Below are 19,560 nucleotides of genomic sequence, written 5' to 3'. Positions count from 1 at the left end.
TGGACAGGAGTCTGGGATTAGGGACAGGAGCCCAGAATCATGGACAGGAGTCCAGCATTATGGACAGGAGTCTGGGATTAGGGATAGGAGGTGCTCCTCTGCCTCCAGAGATGACGACTCCAGGTTGTCACACAAAATAACTCCTTCAAAATGCTGGGAGCTGTTTAAGTCCAAATGGCAAGGAATGTAAACTTCCCTGCAAAGTCTGTAGGACAAACTCATATTTCAAGGCTCCGCTCCTGCACATGAATTGCCACAGTCGACAGTTTCTATTTATACATCTGCTGCTGCTTCCCAAAGAAATGGAGATGTCCTTGTCATTTCTTTTCTGCGGGACTGCAGTTGAATGCTGAGCTCGGAATCCTGACTGGCAGCGCTTACAAATCCATTAACTCTTGACTGGGAATGGGAATTTTTACATCTCTGCCTTTGTGGCTGTTTTCAAGCACCTTTCAAGGCTCTGCTTGACAGGAAACCATGTGGGGTTTGGGTTTGGGATACCTCCAAGGATGGAGAGTCCCTGCAAGCATCCCGAGGCAGCTTGGAGGGAGCTTGGAGCAGTGGAAGGTGTCCCTGCCTGTGGCTTAAAATCCCTCCCATCCCAAACCATTCCCTGACTCCATCCCTGGGAAGGCAGCACGAGGTTGCTCCAAGCCCCATCCCTGAAATTCTTGGACAGTTTTGGCCGTTCCCCTCCCGGTTCCCCGTGTCCCTTTTGCAGCTGCCATAACAGAGGTGGTGTGAAAAGGAATTAATGTTCCGCCGTGCCAGACACTGAGGGAGAAAATCCCAAATCTGCCAGGCTGAAATGTAATCCCATTTGAGGAAATGTTGAAATCATTCCTGCAGAAGGTTAAAAAAATACGGAGCGGGCTGAGTCAGATCCACAGCATGGAAAATTTCATCCCAAATGTTTACAGTTTAGCAATTGAAAGCGAGGCCTTTTAATGCTGTGTTGGGTAAACTTCACTAATCTGCAAAAAATTCCCGTTCTCCTCATAACAACAGGAACGGGATCAAAGCAGCCGGGATGAAAAGCATCGGCCGTGGCGACGTTCCGCCGAGCCGGGGAAAATCCCGTTACAAACGGGCACGGGCGCCCGCAGCCCAGGAACACCGGGAGAAACTCATGGAAAATCCCGTTACAAACGGGCACGGGCGCCCGCAGCCCAGGAACACCGGGAGAAACTCATGGAAAATCCCGTTACAAACGGGCACGGGCGCCCGCAGCCCAGGAACACCGGGAGAAACTCATGGAAAATCCCGTTACAAACGGGCACGGGCGCCCGCAGCCCAGGAACACCGGGAGAAACGCGGGGAAAATCCCGTTACAAACGGGCACGGGCGCCCGCAGCCCAGGAACACCGGGAGAAACTCATGGAAAATCCCGTTACAAACGGGCACGGGCGCCCGCAGCCCAGGAACACCCGGTGCAACTCGGGCTCCTCGGAGCACTTGGAAGCACAAACCCAAAAACTGCCAGGCAGCAAAGCCAGGGAGGCGCGGGATGGCACGGACTGGCACAATGGTGAAGGACTGGCACAAGGGAATAGGAGCTCCAGAGTCAGCACGTCACCAGTGGCACCCAGAGCCTGCGTGCCATCACAGATCCATGGAATCTGCTGCCTTGGAAGGGACCAGCCGGTGCCACTCCTGGCCCTGCACGGGGCGGTCCCCACACGCCAGCCTGTTGTCCCAGGGCTCCTGCAGCTCTGCCTGGCAGGAAAACGCTCCACCAAGTTCCACGGGGTTGGAAAGCAAGTTTCTCCTTGTTGGCAGGGGATTAAGGGGGGGATTAAGGTGTCCTTCCCAGAGAGGACACCTGGGAATGGGAGTGGCACTGACAAGTGCCACATGCTGGACCTGGGGACAGGATTAGTGGTGGCCTTGGCTGGAGTCAGCGTTCTCTTTTCCACACTTAATAATTCCATCACCCTGATTCCTGGAATGGAATAATTCCATTCCATTGCCATTGCCACTGCCATTGCCATTGCCACTGCCATATCCATTCCTATTGCCATTGTCACTGCCATTGCCACTCCCACTGCCATTGCCATTGTGACTGCCATATCCATTCCCATTCCCATTGTCACTGCCATTGCCACTCCCACTGCCATTCTCACTACCATCGCCATTGCCACGGCCTCTGCCATTCCCATTCCCATACCCATGGCCATTGTCACTGCCATTCCCAGCACCATTCCCATTGTCACTGCCACTGCCATTGCCATTGCCGTTGTCACTGCCATTGTCACTGCCATTGCCATTCCCATTGCCATTGCCATTGTCACTGTCACTGCCACTGCCATTGCCATTGTCACTGCCATTCTCAGTGCCATTCCCATTCCCACGCCCATTGCCATTGCCATTGCCATTGTCACTGTCCCTGCCATTCCCACTGTCACTGCCATTGCCATTCCTAGTGCCATTGCCATTCCATGCCCATTGCCATTGCCACTGCCATTCCCATTGCCATTCCCATTGCCATTCCCATGCCCACTGCCTCTGCCATTGCCATTCCCAGTGCCATTCCCAGTGTCACTGCCATTCCCATTGCCATTCCCATGCCCACTGCCTCTGCCATTGCCACTCCCAGTGCCATCGCCACTCCCAGTGCCATTGCCATTCCCATTCCCATTCCCATGCCCACTGCCTCTGCCATTGCCACTCCCAGTGCCATTGCCATTCCCACTGCCATTCCCACTGCCATTGCCATTGCCACTGCCACTGCCACTGCCATTCCCATTCCCATTGCCAGTGCCACTGCCATTCCCATTGCCATTCCCATGCCCACTGCCTCTGCCGTTGCCATTCCCACACGGCACCATGATCTCCCAGCCCAGGCCCTGGCTGGTGCTGCCATCCCACATCCACGGGGAGCCCCAGCTGGAAAAGCCCTCCGAGGCCGTGGAGCGAGACCTTGCAGGAACGTCAGGCACTCCCCAAATTCCTCTCAGGAACTTTGGAACCCTGCTTTGTTACTGCCTTGCCCAGGTGCCTCCAGCTGTGTTTTCATTTCTGACAGCCAGGGAAAAGAGTGTTTCCTTCACACAGATTTTCTGGAGAGCAGAGGAGGGACAGACAGACACCCGCAGGCAGCCGCGCTGTTCCCTGGCCCAGCCAGCCCCGTGCCGTGAGTGCAGCAGGGAGTGCTGGAATTTCCATGCTTTCCTTGGCTTCTCCCAAGCTTTCCCAAACTGCGGTAAGCGCGCGTTGGCCGGGAACCCGGACGGACGGCTGCAAGCTCCAAGAGCTCCCAGCTCTTTCCCAGTGCCCGGGGACGAGGGATGTGCACGGAGCTGTGGAATGATGCATGGCAGCCCCAGCCCGCTCCGTGTTTGGCTTGGAGCGGCCTCGAGGCTGTGGAGGGAAGCGTTTGCTTCGCTCGTGGATCCCGGCCCAGCCCGAGCACGACCGGGATTTTGACATCATTTATTGACTTTAATCAAAGTCATCAATCAACCTGAATTAAAGAAGGGAGCAATGGCTCCCTCATAAGCCTCCAGCACAGAATCCCGGGATCATTCCAGTTGGAAAGATCTCCAGGATCATCGACGCGGCCGCTGGCCGACCCCCACGGTGTCACCCAGCCCTGAGTTCCTTGGACACCTCCCTCCCACTCCAAACAACGTTCCCAGGGTCCCCCACCTTCTGTTTCTCTGCTCCCTTCAGGATTTATTTGTTAGGATTTCAACAGCTTTTCCTGCTTACAAAATCCCATTCCAAGTGTGTGCAAGGAAAAAGCCAAACTGATTTTGCATCACGAATCCAGCACGAAAACACAGTTATAGATACAAAACAAAGATAAAATATAGGTTAAATGGGGATAAAACACTAAATATCATCACAGCACACTTGTCACACCATAAAAAAATTAAAAATTGAAACAAATCCCTGTTCCCACCCTCACGCCAAGCCCTAAAAACGAGGATGCTTGAAGGCCCCCGGATTTTATTCCTAGTCCGTTGATCCCACTTCCCCCACCCCAATCAGGGAGGAAATTCCACGTTCTTACTTTGTATTCTGGAATTGACAAAGGGAGGAGAGAGATTGTCATGTGAGCCGAGGTCTCTGCTCGCCATGTGGTCATAGTGAGTCCCATCTCCATAGTTCTGGCAAGAAATGGGGAAAAAACACAGTTTTACACCTTGGAACAGCCTCATCCACACCAAAAGTCCAGAATTCCCTACTCAGTTTGAAGGCTGCTCTAAGAACCATCGTTCCCTTGGGTTTTTCCCCTGCTGATTGGCTGGAATGACACATTCCAGAGAGTTTTTAGTGTCGTTTCCAAGTTCAGCTCACTAGGAAGAGAATCCTGACTGGAGGCCTGGATGATGTTCCTGAAATCCTGCGCGGGGCACATCAGCACAAAACCCTCTGGGAAGAGTCCTCCTGCTGAAAGCATGGAAGAAAGCCTCTGGAGGAAGCAGGTCTCCCGCTGTGGGAATTCCATTCCAGCAGGGAAAAGCGAGGTCAGGCTGTTTGCGGAATAATTCCGCGACTTAATGCCCGGCCTCGATTCAAATTCCCGAATCCTTCCCAGGCTCGTGCTCCTTTTCTTTCTATCTCCCCACTTCATTCAGGGGTTTGGAGGCAGAAATAATCGGTGTGTGCCAATTCCCAATTTCCTTTTCAAAACATTTTTCCCTCGGAAGCAATGCAAGTGTCAAGGGGAAAAAAAAGGGCAGGAAAATCAAACTGACAGATGGAAGCGGGAATGACGTCAGGGATGCAAAGCAGGACGCAAGAAGAAAAGGTGCTGGGATTCCTTCCTCGGAGGCAGGCATGGGGAAATGAGGGCTCCCCTTGGGCTGCCCCGAGGGAAGGGGCATGGATGAGGGTGAGGAGGGATGGAGGTCCTGCTCTTCCTCGCTATTCCAGGCCCTGGAGCCGCCAGAGTCCCCATCCTTCAAGTTAATTGGGAAACAATTAAGAAGCGATTGAAACAAATTTAAATAAGGGCACGAGGAAGGCACTTTTTGCTCCGTGTGTTTGTAGGGAATAAAGAGCAGGGAATAATCAGCGGTGCTGGTGCACGAGCCGTGCCCAGCCTGGAGGGAGGGCAGAGCTGGGATCTCCAGTTGGGAACGGGGCTGCTTCCACGGAGCTGCCAGCGGCTCGGGAGGATCCAGCTGTGCTGCTGGGAAGGCTGCTCTTCCCACCAAGGTGTCAAAAAAATGTGGATAACTGTCCACGGGCACAATTGAAGTGACTGGGCCCGGCTGGCTCCCAAATCCCGGCGAACGCCGAGCCAGAGAGCGGCTCCGGAGCCGCATTCCCACGGGGGATTCTGCTCCTGAGCAGGGAGCATGGGACGTGGCCGTGCCCCAGCAAGCCTGGAGCAGAGGCGGGCTCAGGGGATGCTCCAGCACTCAGGGGATGTGCCAAAATTCCCCAAAGTGCAGCCACGGACAAGGAGAAGGGTTTGAGCCCCACGCCGCAGCTGCTGCCCCGGTGACAATCTCGGTGTCCCCTCTCCAGCTTGGTCATGGAATGGCCAGGGGTGAGTAAGGAATGCAAACTCCAGCACAGGGAAGGGTGCTGGCTCTCACCTCCAATCCCCAAAAATCCCTAAAAATCAAACAGCAGAAGCACTGGGCAGCAGCCTCTGCAGCACCTGTGCTTTGGGGTGGGGGGGCTGACAGACCCCATCAGTAATCGGTTAATTAATATGCACAGAAATCATGGAATGCTTTGGGTTGGAAGGGACCTTATGGATCATCTCATTCCAGCCCCCTCGCTCAGCTCCTCAGGAGCCAAAGGCACCGGCAGGCTGGGGTTGGGAAGGGAAACATTGAAAGGAGCCATTTTAATGAGAACGCGAGCTCCCAGGCCGGCTTTTCCGCACGCTCCGCTCCGAGGCCGCCTCAGCCCGAGGACTGCACATTTCCATCTGCAGGAAGCGTGCCTGGGGGATAAAGATTAGATTCTACTTACCCGGGATGGGCTCGGATGTCCTGCATTCCCCCAGGACCCTGAGCTAGTTCTGTCTTCTACATCTGGGGACAAAAAAGTTCTTTAGGCTTCGTGGAAATCATTCCCGCCTTTTGTGAGGGCACTGGGAAATTAACGCTTCAAATTAATCTCCCGGTGCCTTTAATTAAGAAGCAGGCATGAGGAGCCGAGGCCAGGAAGTGGCTCCTGACCCCCGGCTGAAATGAACTCATTGAAATTCACGGCGGGAAGGAGCCGGCCCCTCAGGAATGCTGAGGTCTGAGCAGCACAATTCCTGCCTGCCTCCAAAGCCGTGGAACGGCTCCCATCCTCCCCAAGTGTCCGGCAGGACGCAGGGACTGACAAGCACTTGGGGCAGGACACAGCTGATCTGGCTTTTAGCCAGGGAATGAATGCAGGTGGGCTGGGCCGTGCCCAGAATTCCTCCTCCAGTTTTCACGGGATGGTTTGGGATGGAGGGGATTTTAAGGATCAAGCAGTTCCATGGCCAGGGACACCTTCAGCTGTCCCAGGCTGCTGCAAGCCCTGTCCCACCTGGCCTGGAACACTTCCCTGCCTAATCCCTTCTCTTTTTAGGTCAAACCCACGCAGGTTCTAGGATCAGTGGGAATTTCAGCTGGAGGAACGGGGAAGGTCGTGAGCAGGTGCTGAGACTGAATCCGGGGCGTTTCCAGGATTCCAAACCTGACACGTTCACGGAGTTTAATTCTTTCCCCCAATTAGGATTTCTATTCTCTCCATAATAGATGAACACGTTAATAGCACGAGACACTCGGAGGTAAATATTTAATTAAGCTCCAGGAAAAAAAAAAGGGAACGAAACTATGGATCATTTACCTGACAGATCCGATCAACCATTCCATTAGGTTAATTAGGCAGATTTTTAAAAATCAGTTGTGTTACGTAACAGGCAGTTAACTCTGGGGAGCCCCGATCGGTCTCCTGCTCAAAATCTCGGGATGTTATCCCATGGGTTCTGATGGGCAGAAGTTCTGATTGAGCAGAGCTCCCCAGCCCCAGCAGGGAGCACAAGGGCTCCGAGTGTCCACTTGGACTGATTCTGGAAGGAAATACACCGGAGACCCGTGGGCTGGAAGGGATTGTAGGGATTATCCGCCACAGTCAGAGCGGGAACCTTCCTCCCGAGTGGGGTGCTCCAAGCGGGAGTGCTTCCCCGGAGAGCTGTGCCAGTGCCACCTCCTCAGGGGGAGGGATTCCCTCCCAGCACCCAAGGTCCCTGTGTCCTTTGGGAAGGGACAGGCCGGGACTGGAGCTGGATCCTCGGCAGTCGCATCCCGATTTCCCTGGGATTTCACCCGAAAAGTGCCAAGCGGCGCCGACCCTCTGCGAAGCATCAGTGAGGAGCCCTAATGAAGTAACCCTGACGGATAAATCCATTTCTTTCTCCCTAATCAAATCCAAGCAGGTTGACATAACCCAGGAACTTAATGCAGTTATTCCCTGGTAATTGGAAAAAGGCCCTTTAGTTCTCATTAAAACAATCTTTGGGGATCGGAGGAGAAGGCGGCTCCGGCTTTAATGCTGCCCAGGAAAAGCCCCGAGATGCAGCCTTTAAGGAACCTGGATTCTCCAATTCCTGCTTCTCAGCCCAGCGTGGAGCTCCAGAGGGAAAGGAAGGAGGAGAGAACACGGCTCCAGAACAAAGCGGGCTCCAGCTGGAGGAAAAAGCGGGATGTTTGCAGCCTCCTCAGTTTCCAGCTGGGATATGGAGAGCTTCACAAGGTCAGGGTCGGGAGAGACCTTGTCACGCCCGCGCAGATCTGGAAACTCCCCTCAGGATCACCAGCGATGGGTTAGGAGGCACTTCAGGATCATCTCCTTGCACACCTCCCACCGTCCCAGGCTGCTCCAAGCCCCATCCAGCCCGGAACACTTCCAGTGCCGGGGCAGCCACGGCTCCTGCGGGCAGCCTGGAGCCAGGTGATCCCTGAACGCCCACGGGACCCGCAGGAACTGTGCCAAAACCAGGGAGGGTGGGGGAGATGGTTATGATCCTATTGCAGCAGGATAAACAGGCACTTTGGGGTTGCTGCTTCCCAAAACACCTTAAACTGGGCCTGCTAATCCCAATTAATTTCAGCACGCCTGGTTGGTGGATTGAGACCTTTCCTGCTGTTTTGCTCTTCAAAAGAACTTGGATTTATCCGAGTATTAGGTTGAAAAACTACATGAAAAAACCGAGCTCAACAAAACACAGAAGAAGGATTAAAGAGGAAGATCAAGGGAAGAAGAAACCTGGATATTTGATAAGCTAAAGGACTGGAAAATTTAAAATGCACATGCACTGATCCAATCTTTTTTTGAAGGTTTTGCTCTAAATATCATCAGGACATGAGAAGAAAAGCCCAAAACAACAGGCAGGGAGGTGATGTGGAAGAAGGACGGGATGAGGGCCTCAAATACTTGGAAAATTCACTTCTGCAATTAAACAGGCATTTCATTTTCTGCCTGAGTTTCCAAAGCTTCCACAAATACCCACGGAGAGTTGGAGACACCGCTCTGAAGCAGCAGCAGCGTAAACAAACCTGAACTGTTCCCGATGCCGTGTGCCCAACAAAGAATTCCATTGTGCTGCTGGGGGTGAGCTCATAATTCCCCACATTGTCCCAGGAGCCAAACAGGGCTATTTTCCAGGCCATGGACTTTGTGTGGTACGGACCCAGCTCTCCCAGTGCTGCTGCATCCCAGAATTCCAGCCTTGAACGTGCTTTTCCCAAGGCCAGCAGGTCCTTCCTGCTCCCTGCTGTGGAGGAGTGGAACATACAAGTCCAGCCTGGAGGAGTGGGAGGTGTCCCTGCTCCTTCAAACCCTTCCAGCCCAAAGCACGCCGTGATTGCTGCTGTGGAACACCGGGATGGCTGAGAGGGCTCCTGACCCCGAGAGTCAGAGGGGACTTTCTTATTTTAGCCTTTGCTTTGTTCCCTTGCTGGGAGAATAAATAAATTCCCAAATTTCTGCTGTTTGGGGAGCCTGTGAAAACAGGAGCTGTACGGGAACATCAGGATGTTCCGGATGCAGATGCATCCACGTGATAAAACACTGGGATGATGCTACAAACAAAACGCTCCTGCATGGGGAAGAGAAAATCCTTCCACTGCAGAATTCCAACTTGGAATAATGTCATCTTCTCTCTCCCGTTTATTCCCTTGCTCCCTGATGAGGGGGAGCCAGGTGGGGACTGGGCTCTGCTCCCAGGGAGCAGGGACAGGAGGAGAGGGAACAGCCTCAGGCTGGATGTTAGGGAATATCTCCTCATGGAAAGGCTGCCCAGCCCTGGCCCAGCTGCCCAGGGCTGCGGTGGAGCTCCCATTCCTGGAGGGATTTAAAGCCCTGGGGATGTGGCACTTGGGGACATGGGGCAGTGCTGGTGCCACTCCACGGTCTCAGAGGGCTTCTCTTCTAAAGCTGGGGCTGCCCCGAGTGGGAAGTGCCTGCTGTCCCCAGGCAGGAACAGAAGAGTGGAGCGGGAACAGCCAGCCACAGGAGCGGGTGACATCCCACTGGGACGTGGAATGCTCCAGGTGTCTCCCAACTAATTGTGCTTTGCAACAGAGAGGCTGAAAGGAGGATAAGGAAGCCTGACGCGCCAGTGAATGCCAAATGAATTCATCGCGCTCGGATTAATTCGTCACCGTGGGACACACAAAGCACAGCCAGGACACCGGGATTCCTTTCCTGGGACACGCACGCATCCGGGCACAGGTAGGGCTGGCCAGAGCCCTGCTGCCTGGGCACCCGGCCACCAGCAGGGACACGGGGCCTTCAACAGCCTGAAGGAACCACCAGGAACCTGCCAGCCTGAGGAGCTCCTGGGGATTTCATTCCTGTCCTGACAGACAATTGGGAATACCCAACGGAGTCACCAGTCCCAGAATGGTTTGGGTTGGAAGGATCTTAGGGACGAGCCCATTGCACCCCTTCCACCAGAGCAGGTTACTCCAAGCCCTGCCCAAGGCCTTGGACACCTCCAGGGCTGGAAGGACATCCACAGCCTGTCCCAAGGCTGTATCCAAATGGACCTGCAAAAGCTCTTCCAGCCTCCACACCTGCACAGCGGCTCCTCGCCCTTCCCTGAGCGCCTCTGAGGCACCCCAGCTCCCCTGCAGTGCCTGGAATGGAAGCCTGAGGAACTCTCTGGCACTTTTGGAGAAGTTCCCTTCTCCCCGCAGCCCTTGGAGCCTCTGCCAGGCATCGCTTCCGTAGCGCCGGCGTTTGATTCTGTGCGGAAAACTCACGGAGCGAGGGGCCCTTGAAGGCTTCTTCATCTCCTACCTCAGAGCTCTGCCCTTTGCTCCGGCAGCATCTGCTCCCTTTCAACCTGCCCATATGCTCTGCAGAAACTTCCAGAGCTCCAGCCTGTTCCCACAAGGAGCAGCTCCTTGCTGAGGGGACTCATTAAAACTGGAGAGCCTAAGCAGCCACCTGGAAGGGGAAGATGGAAATGCTTCCGTGGCTCGCCCCCCTGGCTGGACACGGGACAGGTTTGGGCGCTTTCCTGGCTTTAGATCATCCCTCAAGTCATCTCCTAATCAGAGAACACCTCAGGAATTCCAGCTGGGAGAGAGGCCCCGGCTTTCTCCGAGGTGTTTGGAACACATTCTGTACTTTTTCAGCCGATGGGTCATTAGGAACTAAATTATCCTTACAAGCGTCTTCTGAAAGGAATAAATGACGTCCCCGCACCACGGCAGGATAAACTCAGCCGCATCTCCCCGGAACATGTTGTAGGACCCCGCTGGAATATTCATCCCTGTCCCAAGCTCAGGCGGTGCAAACAGAGGAGGGAACTCCCCACCCACCCTGTCCGGAGGCAGCTCCTCCTCAGCCCGCAGGGGCCGGCTCCGAGGCACAGCGGCTCTCCCGCGACAGTCTCGGCCTTCCTGCCCCGGCAGCACGCCCCCGGCCCCGGGCCCGAGCGGGGCTGTGCGGCAGCTGGGCTCGGAGGTGCGGAGAGCCCGGGGCTTGTCCGGAGCTGCCGAGCTCCAGCCAGCCAGCCCCGGGCCCGGAGCGGGGCTGTGAGTGCAGGAGGAGCCCGGGGTTGGTCCCGGCGGTGCCCCGAGGGAGCTGCCGAGCTCCATCCAGCCCGGAGCGGGGCTGTGAGTGCAGGAGGAGCCCGGGGCTGGTCCCGGCGGTGCCCCGAGGGAGCTGCCGAGCTCCATCCAGCCCGGAGCGGGGCTGTGCGGGCAGGAGGAGCCCGGGGCTGGTCCCGGCGGTGCCCCGAGGGAGCTGCCGAGCTCCATCCAGCCCGGAGCGGGGCTGTGAGTGCAGGAGGAGCCCGGGGCTGGTCCCGGCGGTGCCCCGAGGGAGCTGCCGAGCTCCATCCAGCCCGGAGCGGGGCTGTGCGGGCAGGAGGAGCCCGGGGCTGGTCCCGGCGGTGCCCCGAGGGAGCTGCCGAGCTCCCCGCGTGGCTGGGGCCCGGCACATCCTGTTTACAGCCCGAGCTGCTTCCCAAGGCATCCAACCGTGGCAATTGTTGTCCTTCGGAATATGGTAATTGGGATATTTTTACCCAGCTCCAGAACATATTTACAGCCCACAGCAGACTTTCAACAACAATGCAACTTGGAAAGCTGTAAATATGGGACAATCATCCCCAAACACCCAGCTATCCTTCAACACGTCTTGGCATTTGGGACAGCAGCTCCACTCCTAACATATGGCAGGGAAAGCTTTGCCATTGCAAGGAACGAGGGGCTTTGCTCCCTCCTGCTTTCGCTTTCAGGGCGCTCGCAGGACTCTGTCCCCCATCTCCAGCTGGAACAGGAGAGGGCAGCTCGCCAGGAATGTGGGGTGGGCATGGACACCACACCACTCCCAACCCGGGCCAGAGCTTCAACCCGCCGCTCCATTTCCCTCCGCGAAACCCTAAAATCCTGCAACAGTTTCGATTGGAGGGGTTTTAAGGAATGTGTTACTCCACCCCCTGCTGCTCCAAGCCCTGGCCTGGGACTCCCAGGGATCCAGGGGCAGGCACAGCTCTCTGGGCGCCCTGTGCCAGGGCTTCTCAGGAGGAATTCCTGTCCAGAATCCCACCTAGCCCTGCCCTCGGGCAGCAAAAGCCGTTCCCTGGGTGCTGTCCCTCCAGGCCCAGCGGGAAGGGCAGCTCCCTCTCCCACCAAGGCGTTGGCAGCGTGTTGGGAGGGGATTTCCACAAGCCCAGGATGGAGCTGGAGCCCTGGAGAGGCCCAATTGATTTAATTAGCCGTGTTTAGAAGCGAGTAAACAAAGAGAGATGGCTTTAATGAAAAGGGACAAACAGCATGGAAGCAGCTGGAAGGGGTTTTTCTGTCCCAACTGCTATTTTATTCCCGTCTTGAGTCACTTCTACCCCCAAACAAAGCAATCGAAGACCGGTTTTTGTTCACACGGACAGCTAAAGCTGCGGACTCTCCATCCCTGGAAGTGTTGGACAGGGCTTGGAGCAACCTGGGCTAGTGGAAGGTGTCCCTGCCCTTGGAACAGGATTTTCCTTAGGGTCCTTCCAACCCAACCCATCCCAGAACCCAACGGTGCGACTGCAGGAATGTCAGCATTAATTGGGAGCCATTACAAATCACATCATTTGTTCAAGGTTTGTCTTTAAAAACCAAACCCCACGATAAATTTGTGGCTGTTGTGGTCTCTTGGTGCCTCATGAAAGGCTTTTTTTATCACCCTGTGCTTGCTCCTCAAGGAAGCAAAGGGCAGGATGGGTTTGGAATGACCTGAAGGAGCAAATCCCAGCAGAGCCAGAGAAACCCAGGAAAGGCAGGATTTCCTTGGAGGAACACCCAGGGAAGGCAGGAGTTTCCTTGGAGGAAAAGCCAGAAAACCCAGGGAAGGCAGGATTTTCCTTGGAGGAACACCCAGGGAAGGCAGGAGTTTCCTTGGAGGAAAAGCCAGAAAACCCAGGAAAGGCAGGAGTTTCCTTGGAGGAAAAGCCAGAAAACCCAGGAAAGGCAGGATTTCCTTGGAGGAAAAGCCAGGAAAGGCAGGATTTCTTTGGAGGAAAAGCCAGGAAAGAAAGGAGTTTCCTTGGAGGGCCACGAATGCTTGCTGCCTTTCCCATGGGAGTCTGATGGAGCACACGCAGCACCTCACAATTCCTTGGGCACTGCCAGGATCCAGGGGCAGCCACAGCTGCTCTGGGCACTCTGCCCACCCTCCCAGCCAGGAACGCCGTCCCAATATCCCCTCTGGCAGTGGAAACCATTCCCTGAGGGCTGTCCCTCCATCCCAAGTCCCTCTGCGGCTCTCCTGGAGCCCCTTTAGGCACTCCCTGTGACCCTAAACATGATCCAATAACCAAAGATCCCCGGAACTTCTATGCAGGTGTCCCAGACTGTGCACACAATAAATCCAGCAGCTAACCAAAGGCAGCTTTGCAGCGTTGCACGAGGAGCTCCTTTATGAGCCCGGAGCTCTCCTGCTCTCCCGGAAGAAGCAGCAATTAGGAAGGTGAGGAAAGGTAATGGCTTTCAAACACCCTGCTAATCCCAATATTAGTGCCTTGCAAAGGGAGGACTGCCAGCAATCTGGAGGAATGCCCAGCGATCTGTCTTACCTTCAGCAATAAACCTGTGCTATAAACATGAGCGAGACACTTTGGATACACTTTAACCTTCTTTTTTTTTTTTTTTTTTTTTTTTTTTTCCCAGGCTATTCTTTAGCACCAGTGCTAATCCAGTGGCTTTAAAACCTGCTGGAGAGATCCATCAACGTGCCAACGGGAAGCCTTTTATTTAGGATACAGATCTTTAAAGCTGACTTTATTTCAGTGCCATGAAGGGCTGTTTAATCCTGGATCCCTTCAGCTACTGGAACAAAAAGCACGGCAAGAAAACGCAAGGCAGCGTTGGGAAAGGAAGAGCCGAGTCACGTTCCCTGGCTGTGGGATGGATCTGAGGTGACCTTAGGCTCAGTTTCTGAAGCCACAGATCCCCCCGTGTGGCTGGCACGGCGCAGGGTGTGGCTGCTCCCTTCCCTCACACTGTCCTGGAAGGAGGAGACCCTGCTGTCCCCGGAGCTGGATCTGTCCCCTGGGGAGGCGTTTGAACTCCAGATCCACGGCCAGACTGGATGGGATTTGGAGCACCCTGGATAGCGGGAGGTGCCCCTGCCCACGGCTCCTAAAGCTGAGCTTGAAGATCCTCCCATCCCAAATTATTCCATGATCCCACCCAACTGCACGGAGCAGAATTCCCCGGTACAGCCACGTTTTCCTTTGGTGCTGATGCCTCAGGTTTGGCTTTTCTATTTTCCCATTCCGTGCTGCTTTAGTGTGTGGGGCTGGGTTCACATCAGGGGATGGTGAGCTCTGCACAGAGCAGGGAGACAAAACAATTCCTGCTCCAGCTGGGCACCAAGGACAAATGATCCAAATCTCAGCCCAGGAGCACAAACAGCGTGGGCTGGAGAGGGAAAAACAAGCAGGATGGGAGTGCCTGGGCTAAAGCTGGAACGGGACAATGAACTGCAAGGTGCAAATGGAGCAGAGCTGAGCCAAGGGAGAGACCCCGGGAGCGCTCGGGCATTTTGGGGCCATTTTGGTGCAGCCCTGGCTGGGCTCTTGTGCTGCCCAAGGTGCATCCAGAGAGGCCTTTTAATAAATCCCTGCTTTATTCTTTAGCTCTGTCTGGTTCTAGGTCAGCCTTCCCAGGGCATCAGTGCTGCAGTTTACAAACCCAGCCTAAGGAAGGCATTTTAACAAATCCCTGCTTTTTTCTGTAGCTCAGTCTGGTTCTAGGTCAGCCTTCCCAGGGCATCAGTGCTGCAGTTTACAAACCCAGCCTAAGGAAGGCATTTTAACAAATCCCTGCTTTTTTCTGTAGCTCAGTCTGGTTCTAGGTCAGCCTTCCCAGGGCATCAGTGCTGCAGTTTACAAACCCAGCCTAAGGAAGGCATTTTAACAAATCCCTGCTTTTTTCTGTAGCTCAGTCTGGTTCTAGGTCAGCCTTCCCAGGGCATCAGTGCTGCAGTTTTCAAACCCTCCTGGGACAGCCCCAAACGCGGCCTAAGGAAAAGCCGAGTCCAGCCCTGCTGTGGCAGGCTCAGGCCCCGGGACGGGCTGGCTGTGTCCCCTGGGATCGGGCTGAGCACAACAGCAGCAGGACGTGCCTCGTTTCCGAGGCTTTGGGGACTTCCTTCCTCTGAGCGCTCGCGGTATCCTGTTTTGTGTGCTCGGCTCAGTCCTGCACAAACCCCTTCGTGCACACGGGCACCAGCTGGAAAGGAGGGGACGGCAGCAGAGCTCCGAGGGGCAGCAGGGATCTCACAGAGCCAGGGATGCTTTGGGTTGGAAGGGCCTTCAGCTCACCCCGTGCCACCCTGCCACGGCAGGGACACCTCCCCCTGTGCCAGGAGTCCCCTGCCGTGCTCAATCACGCCCGTGCGCACCCAGTGCCACTGCTTCACCTCCAGGGTGCTGCTCGGGAAGGAGCTGGTTCCTCCCCTCGGCAGCTCCAGAAGCTCGGGAGATGCAGAGCCAGAGGAATTCCTCTGGGATGGGAACGCAAACCCCGAGCCGCCGAAGGCGCTGCGAGGTTCTGCAGCTCTGGCCGAATCCGAGCTGGGAACAGGAGCTTGGAAGGAAGTTCACGCACAGCACAACTGGGAGCCAAACAAAAGCCATTGTGTGGAGAAGAGAATTAACAAGAATTAATATGTTTTAGATTAATTGTTAAAACATACCGCGGCAAAACTTGAGGGATTTGGATAAAAAACCCCAAATTTACTGGAAAATTAAATTGGTAGGATCAGCTGACCCCTCAGTTTCAGGAACTTACAACCTCCTCGCTCCGAGCCCCATCCCAAATGCAAGGAATAATCTTTGGGAAGCTGCTCTTGATTAATTCCTGTGTAAATAAAATCCACATCAGCCCCGATTTCCCCAAGAGAAGGGAATCAAAACAATGTGGGCCCGCTTGCTCAATCACTGCCCAAAGCCTGTATTTCAGCATTTCCTCCTGGAATTAGGCATCCCCAGAAATGTCAGCATCTCCATGCGGAACGGCTCCGTGGCTGCTCTACGGGCACCCCACAAATCCCTGGCTGTGCTGGGCTCCGACCCGAGGCGTTCCAGGCTCCCCTGGCCCGTGTCAGCAGGGCCTCTCAGCCCCTAAATCATGCAGGCATCTCAGCCTCTCCTCTGGAGCACAGGGCTGGTGCTGGAGCTGGCTGCAGCTCGGGGACACAGCCCCAGGTGCTCTGCCCCAAGCTGGGCAGTGCCTCCTCACAGGCTCTCTCCTGGGATCTGTCCATTCACAGTCTCTGTGGGGCTTCCCCATTTCACCTTCTACAGAAACCAGGAATTGGGCAAAGGAAACCAACAGCTCAGCCCAAACTGAGCCCAATCCAGGATGACTGGGTTTTGCTGCAGAAGCAGCAAAGGCAGCCCCGAGTCGGCTGTGTATTTATTTTTTATAGGAAATCTGGATAATGGAAACCACATACAACCTCTTGGATTTTTCCTATAAATATCTCAGCAGTCCCAAATCTCCGAGCACAATGCAAATCCACTCGGCTTTGACTCCTTTCAGGAAATTCTCAATGACTTCCTGTCACAAAGTCCAATAATCACTGTCTCTTCTCCAGCCACTCCTAATTGCTCTGCTTCCAAAGTGAATCCCAACTTTCTCTCCAGGATTAAGTCAAAAGTCTCACCCAGCTCGGGAGCCAGGCTGGCATTTGCCGTGCTCCCAAGGGATTTGCTGCTCTTTCCCTTTCCCATCAGCAGAGTAACCTGCAGTTTAGGCTCTGCAAGGACATCTAGCCAGGTGCCCTGCTGTCGTTTTTCCTGGAAGTAAACCCAGAGCTGGGGGTGTGAAAACCTCAGGGGTTACTCCTGGGAGCCAAGCATCCTCCTTCCCACAAAGCCAGTGTGGGGTTTGCAGGAACGCCTGGAACCATGGAATGCTGTGGGTGGGAAGGGGCCTTAAAGCCCACCTCATTCTGTGCTGTGGGCAGGGACATCTTCCCCTATCCCAGATTGCTCCAGCCCCGTCCAGGCACTTCCAGGGATGGGCTGTCCACAGCTTCTCTGGGCGATCTCCTCTACATCCTCCACAAGTCCTTCCCAGACTGCCCTCCCTCCGTGTCCATGTGGGTGACAGCTCCAATTCCCAGAAATCCTCCCCCAAAAAAGAACAAAAACCCAACCGAAATACTTGTGGCCACCCTTGCAAACAAGTCCAGGGAAATGCACGTTGTTTGGGCCATGGGAAGATCAAGGGCTCCAGTCTGGGAATTTGACCAGCTGGGTTCTGCAGACAGGAGTTTACTCCAGGGATCCCACTCAGGGTTTGCTACACATGGCTAGAAACAAGCAGATTCCTCCCCACTTGCACAGAGATAAAATGACTTCAAATCCAGAGTACGGCGGTGCAGGGATCCACCACAGCTTCCAGGGAGCTCCAATTCCCTGTTAATTACCCCTGGAAAATAATTGGGTGCCAAATCTGGGCACACTCCTCACTTTGGCAGCTCATGACAGATTTGTCTATAAAGTGCTGGGAGAATAAAGACAATTTTGGAGCAAATTGATCAGAGTGCAAATATTGATCCTTTTGGCCTTCCTGGCGCTCCATAGGTTTCCTTGGAGTCCACGAATAGGGAGCCTCCCCCTTGTAGAAAGGCAAACTCTTCCCGGGCTCCGTGTGATCCGGCATTAAACCCTGCTCGTGCTAATGACTCCTCTAATCCGGAATTCCCGCAGCTCCTCTGCTCCGAGGGAGCCTCTCCTTGCTGGGGACAGCGTGCACAGCAAAGACTGACAGCCGGGCTGCCGCTGAAAGGCTCAGCTCAGGTTTAAGCCCAGCCCAGGTCGGGCTGGCTTGTCTGGAGAAGCTCAGGCTGCCCCATCCCCGGCAGAGTCCAAGGTCGGGTCTGGGACAGTGGAAGGTGTCCTTGTCCGTGGAACTGATGATCCTCAAAATCCCTTCCAAGCCCAACTACTCTGCAGCTCCACAAAGGCAGGGAATGCGCCTGCAAATCCAGCAAGTAACCTGGAATGTCGGAAATAACCCTGCTTGATACCTCCAGCTCCTTTTCCTGTGACCTTTGTCCAGGAGGATTTGATAGCAAACTCCTAATAAAGGAGTTGGCAAACACGTCGGGAGGCAGCCGCAGCTTTCCTGCTCTCAGTGGGAAGTTTATAGCCTGGATTCTGTTCCAATGGCTGTGCATACCATTAGCATATTTAAATAGGCTGCTTCCCAAATTAAAGTGGAAGCAGCTATAAAATGCTGTTGGCTGTGCTCAGTGTCTCCTTCTGAATCAAAATTCAGCCTTCCCGAAGATGTTTTTTTCCTTGACTTTCGACAAAGAGGGAAGACTTTGCAGGGAAAATAAGCAATCAAAAAGGCAGTTGAAGTACTCAGTGTTTACTACTGAGATACTCCTGACTGCATTTACCAGGAGCACTGGGGAGAAAAGGAATTCGAAATCTGGTCAGACTTTAGATATGGCAGACAAAAACTATGGGCCAGGCCAGTTTTCAGTAATAATTCTCCCTGCTGCTGCATTCCCGGTGTTTCTTTGGGATGGATCCCCCAGGTCTGCCAGAGGCGAGGGGCTGCACGCTCCTGTGCTCACACTGGATGGGCTTGGAACACCCCGGGCTAGTGAAGGTGTCCCTTGCCACGAGGGACAAATCCCTTCAAATCCCTTCCACCCAAACCATTCCGTGAGTGCCTAAGAGTGCCAGGAGAGCCGGTACCTCCTTCTGCCCCACAGACAAGGTTCCTGTGCTTACTGCACCCTTGGCTGTCCCTCCCCTGCAGCCCTGGCTGTCCCCTCTCCAGCCCCAGGGGACTTGGAGCCCACATCCTGCAGCTCCAGACCCACGGGGAGCCCATCCCAGCCCTGCCAGGCAGCACATGATGCAAACCAGGAGGGAGCCGCTCCTCTTTTCCTGCTGAATCGTGGCACGAAAGCAAAAGGAAACACATTCTCCTAGTCCAGCAGAAATATTCAAGGGGGTGAGTCAGGAGTTCCAAAAATACATTTCCTAAGCTGCAAAACAGAGCTGGATGTTGCCATGGCACTTTGGGAAAATTCACAAGTCTCCAGCTCGTTTCAGAGATGAATCAAATCTGAGCGAGCCGAGTTTGCAGCTCCCCTCGCCTGCGTTCGGTCACTTTTGCCACTGATTTCATTTGTTGTTTTTTCCCTGAGTTTCAGGTATAAAGCCAAACCTCCAAGAGGGATTTTAAAGGGGCAGGTCGGTGTTTAGCAGGGTTTCCACAAGTGGATTCCCAACGATGGCAGAATCCTTTGGGTTGGAAGGGACCTTAAAGCCCACCCAGTGGAGACACGGGCAGGGACACCTCCCACTATTCCAGGATGTTCCAGACACCACCCAACACATCCACAACAAACGAGCTCTGTGCTTCCCAAAATCCTATTAGATCCCTGTCTGCAAAGCCAGGCCCCGGTGCCTGCGGAAATCCGGCTGTTAGAGCTGGATCCTGCCCCGAGAACTGGAGCAGGACGGAGCCAGCCCAGCACGAAAGCCTTGATTAAATCAGCTCTTGCACACAGACAGCAAGGTGCACTCAGGTGGGTGTTCCCAAAAAGGAAAAAGAGGGAAAAACCAAAACCACTTTG

General features: G+C 54.6%; 1 protein-coding gene across 7 annotated transcripts in view; it reads right to left on the bottom strand.

The window, feature by feature from the left end:
* Positions 1-18: 18 nt before the first annotated feature.
* LOC119695732 (transcription factor 4-like) overlaps positions 19-19,560 on the bottom strand; it is a 42,435-nt gene continuing 22,893 nt past the window's right edge. For 2 of the 7 annotated variants that reach the window (XM_038124744.1, XM_038124748.1), the window contains exons 3-5: positions 5,938-5,999; positions 4,016-4,112; positions 19-843 (exon numbers count right to left, since the gene is read on the bottom strand). In XM_038124744.1, the coding sequence (XP_037980672.1) occupies positions 752-843; positions 4,016-4,112; positions 5,938-5,999 (251 nt within the window). In that variant the 3' untranslated portion in view covers positions 19-751. Of the gene's footprint in view, positions 844-2,724; positions 4,113-5,937; positions 6,000-19,560 lie in introns of those variants that run through there. The other 5 variants (XM_038124743.1, XM_038124746.1, XM_038124745.1 and 2 more) reach the window with 5 other exon arrangements.

The sequence above is a fragment of the Motacilla alba genome, chromosome Z, assembly GCF_015832195.1.
Source record: "Motacilla alba alba isolate MOTALB_02 chromosome Z, Motacilla_alba_V1.0_pri, whole genome shotgun sequence".
Taxonomy (NCBI): Eukaryota; Metazoa; Chordata; class Aves; order Passeriformes; family Motacillidae; genus Motacilla; species Motacilla alba.
This window is presented reverse-complemented; position numbering and strand designations above follow the sequence as displayed.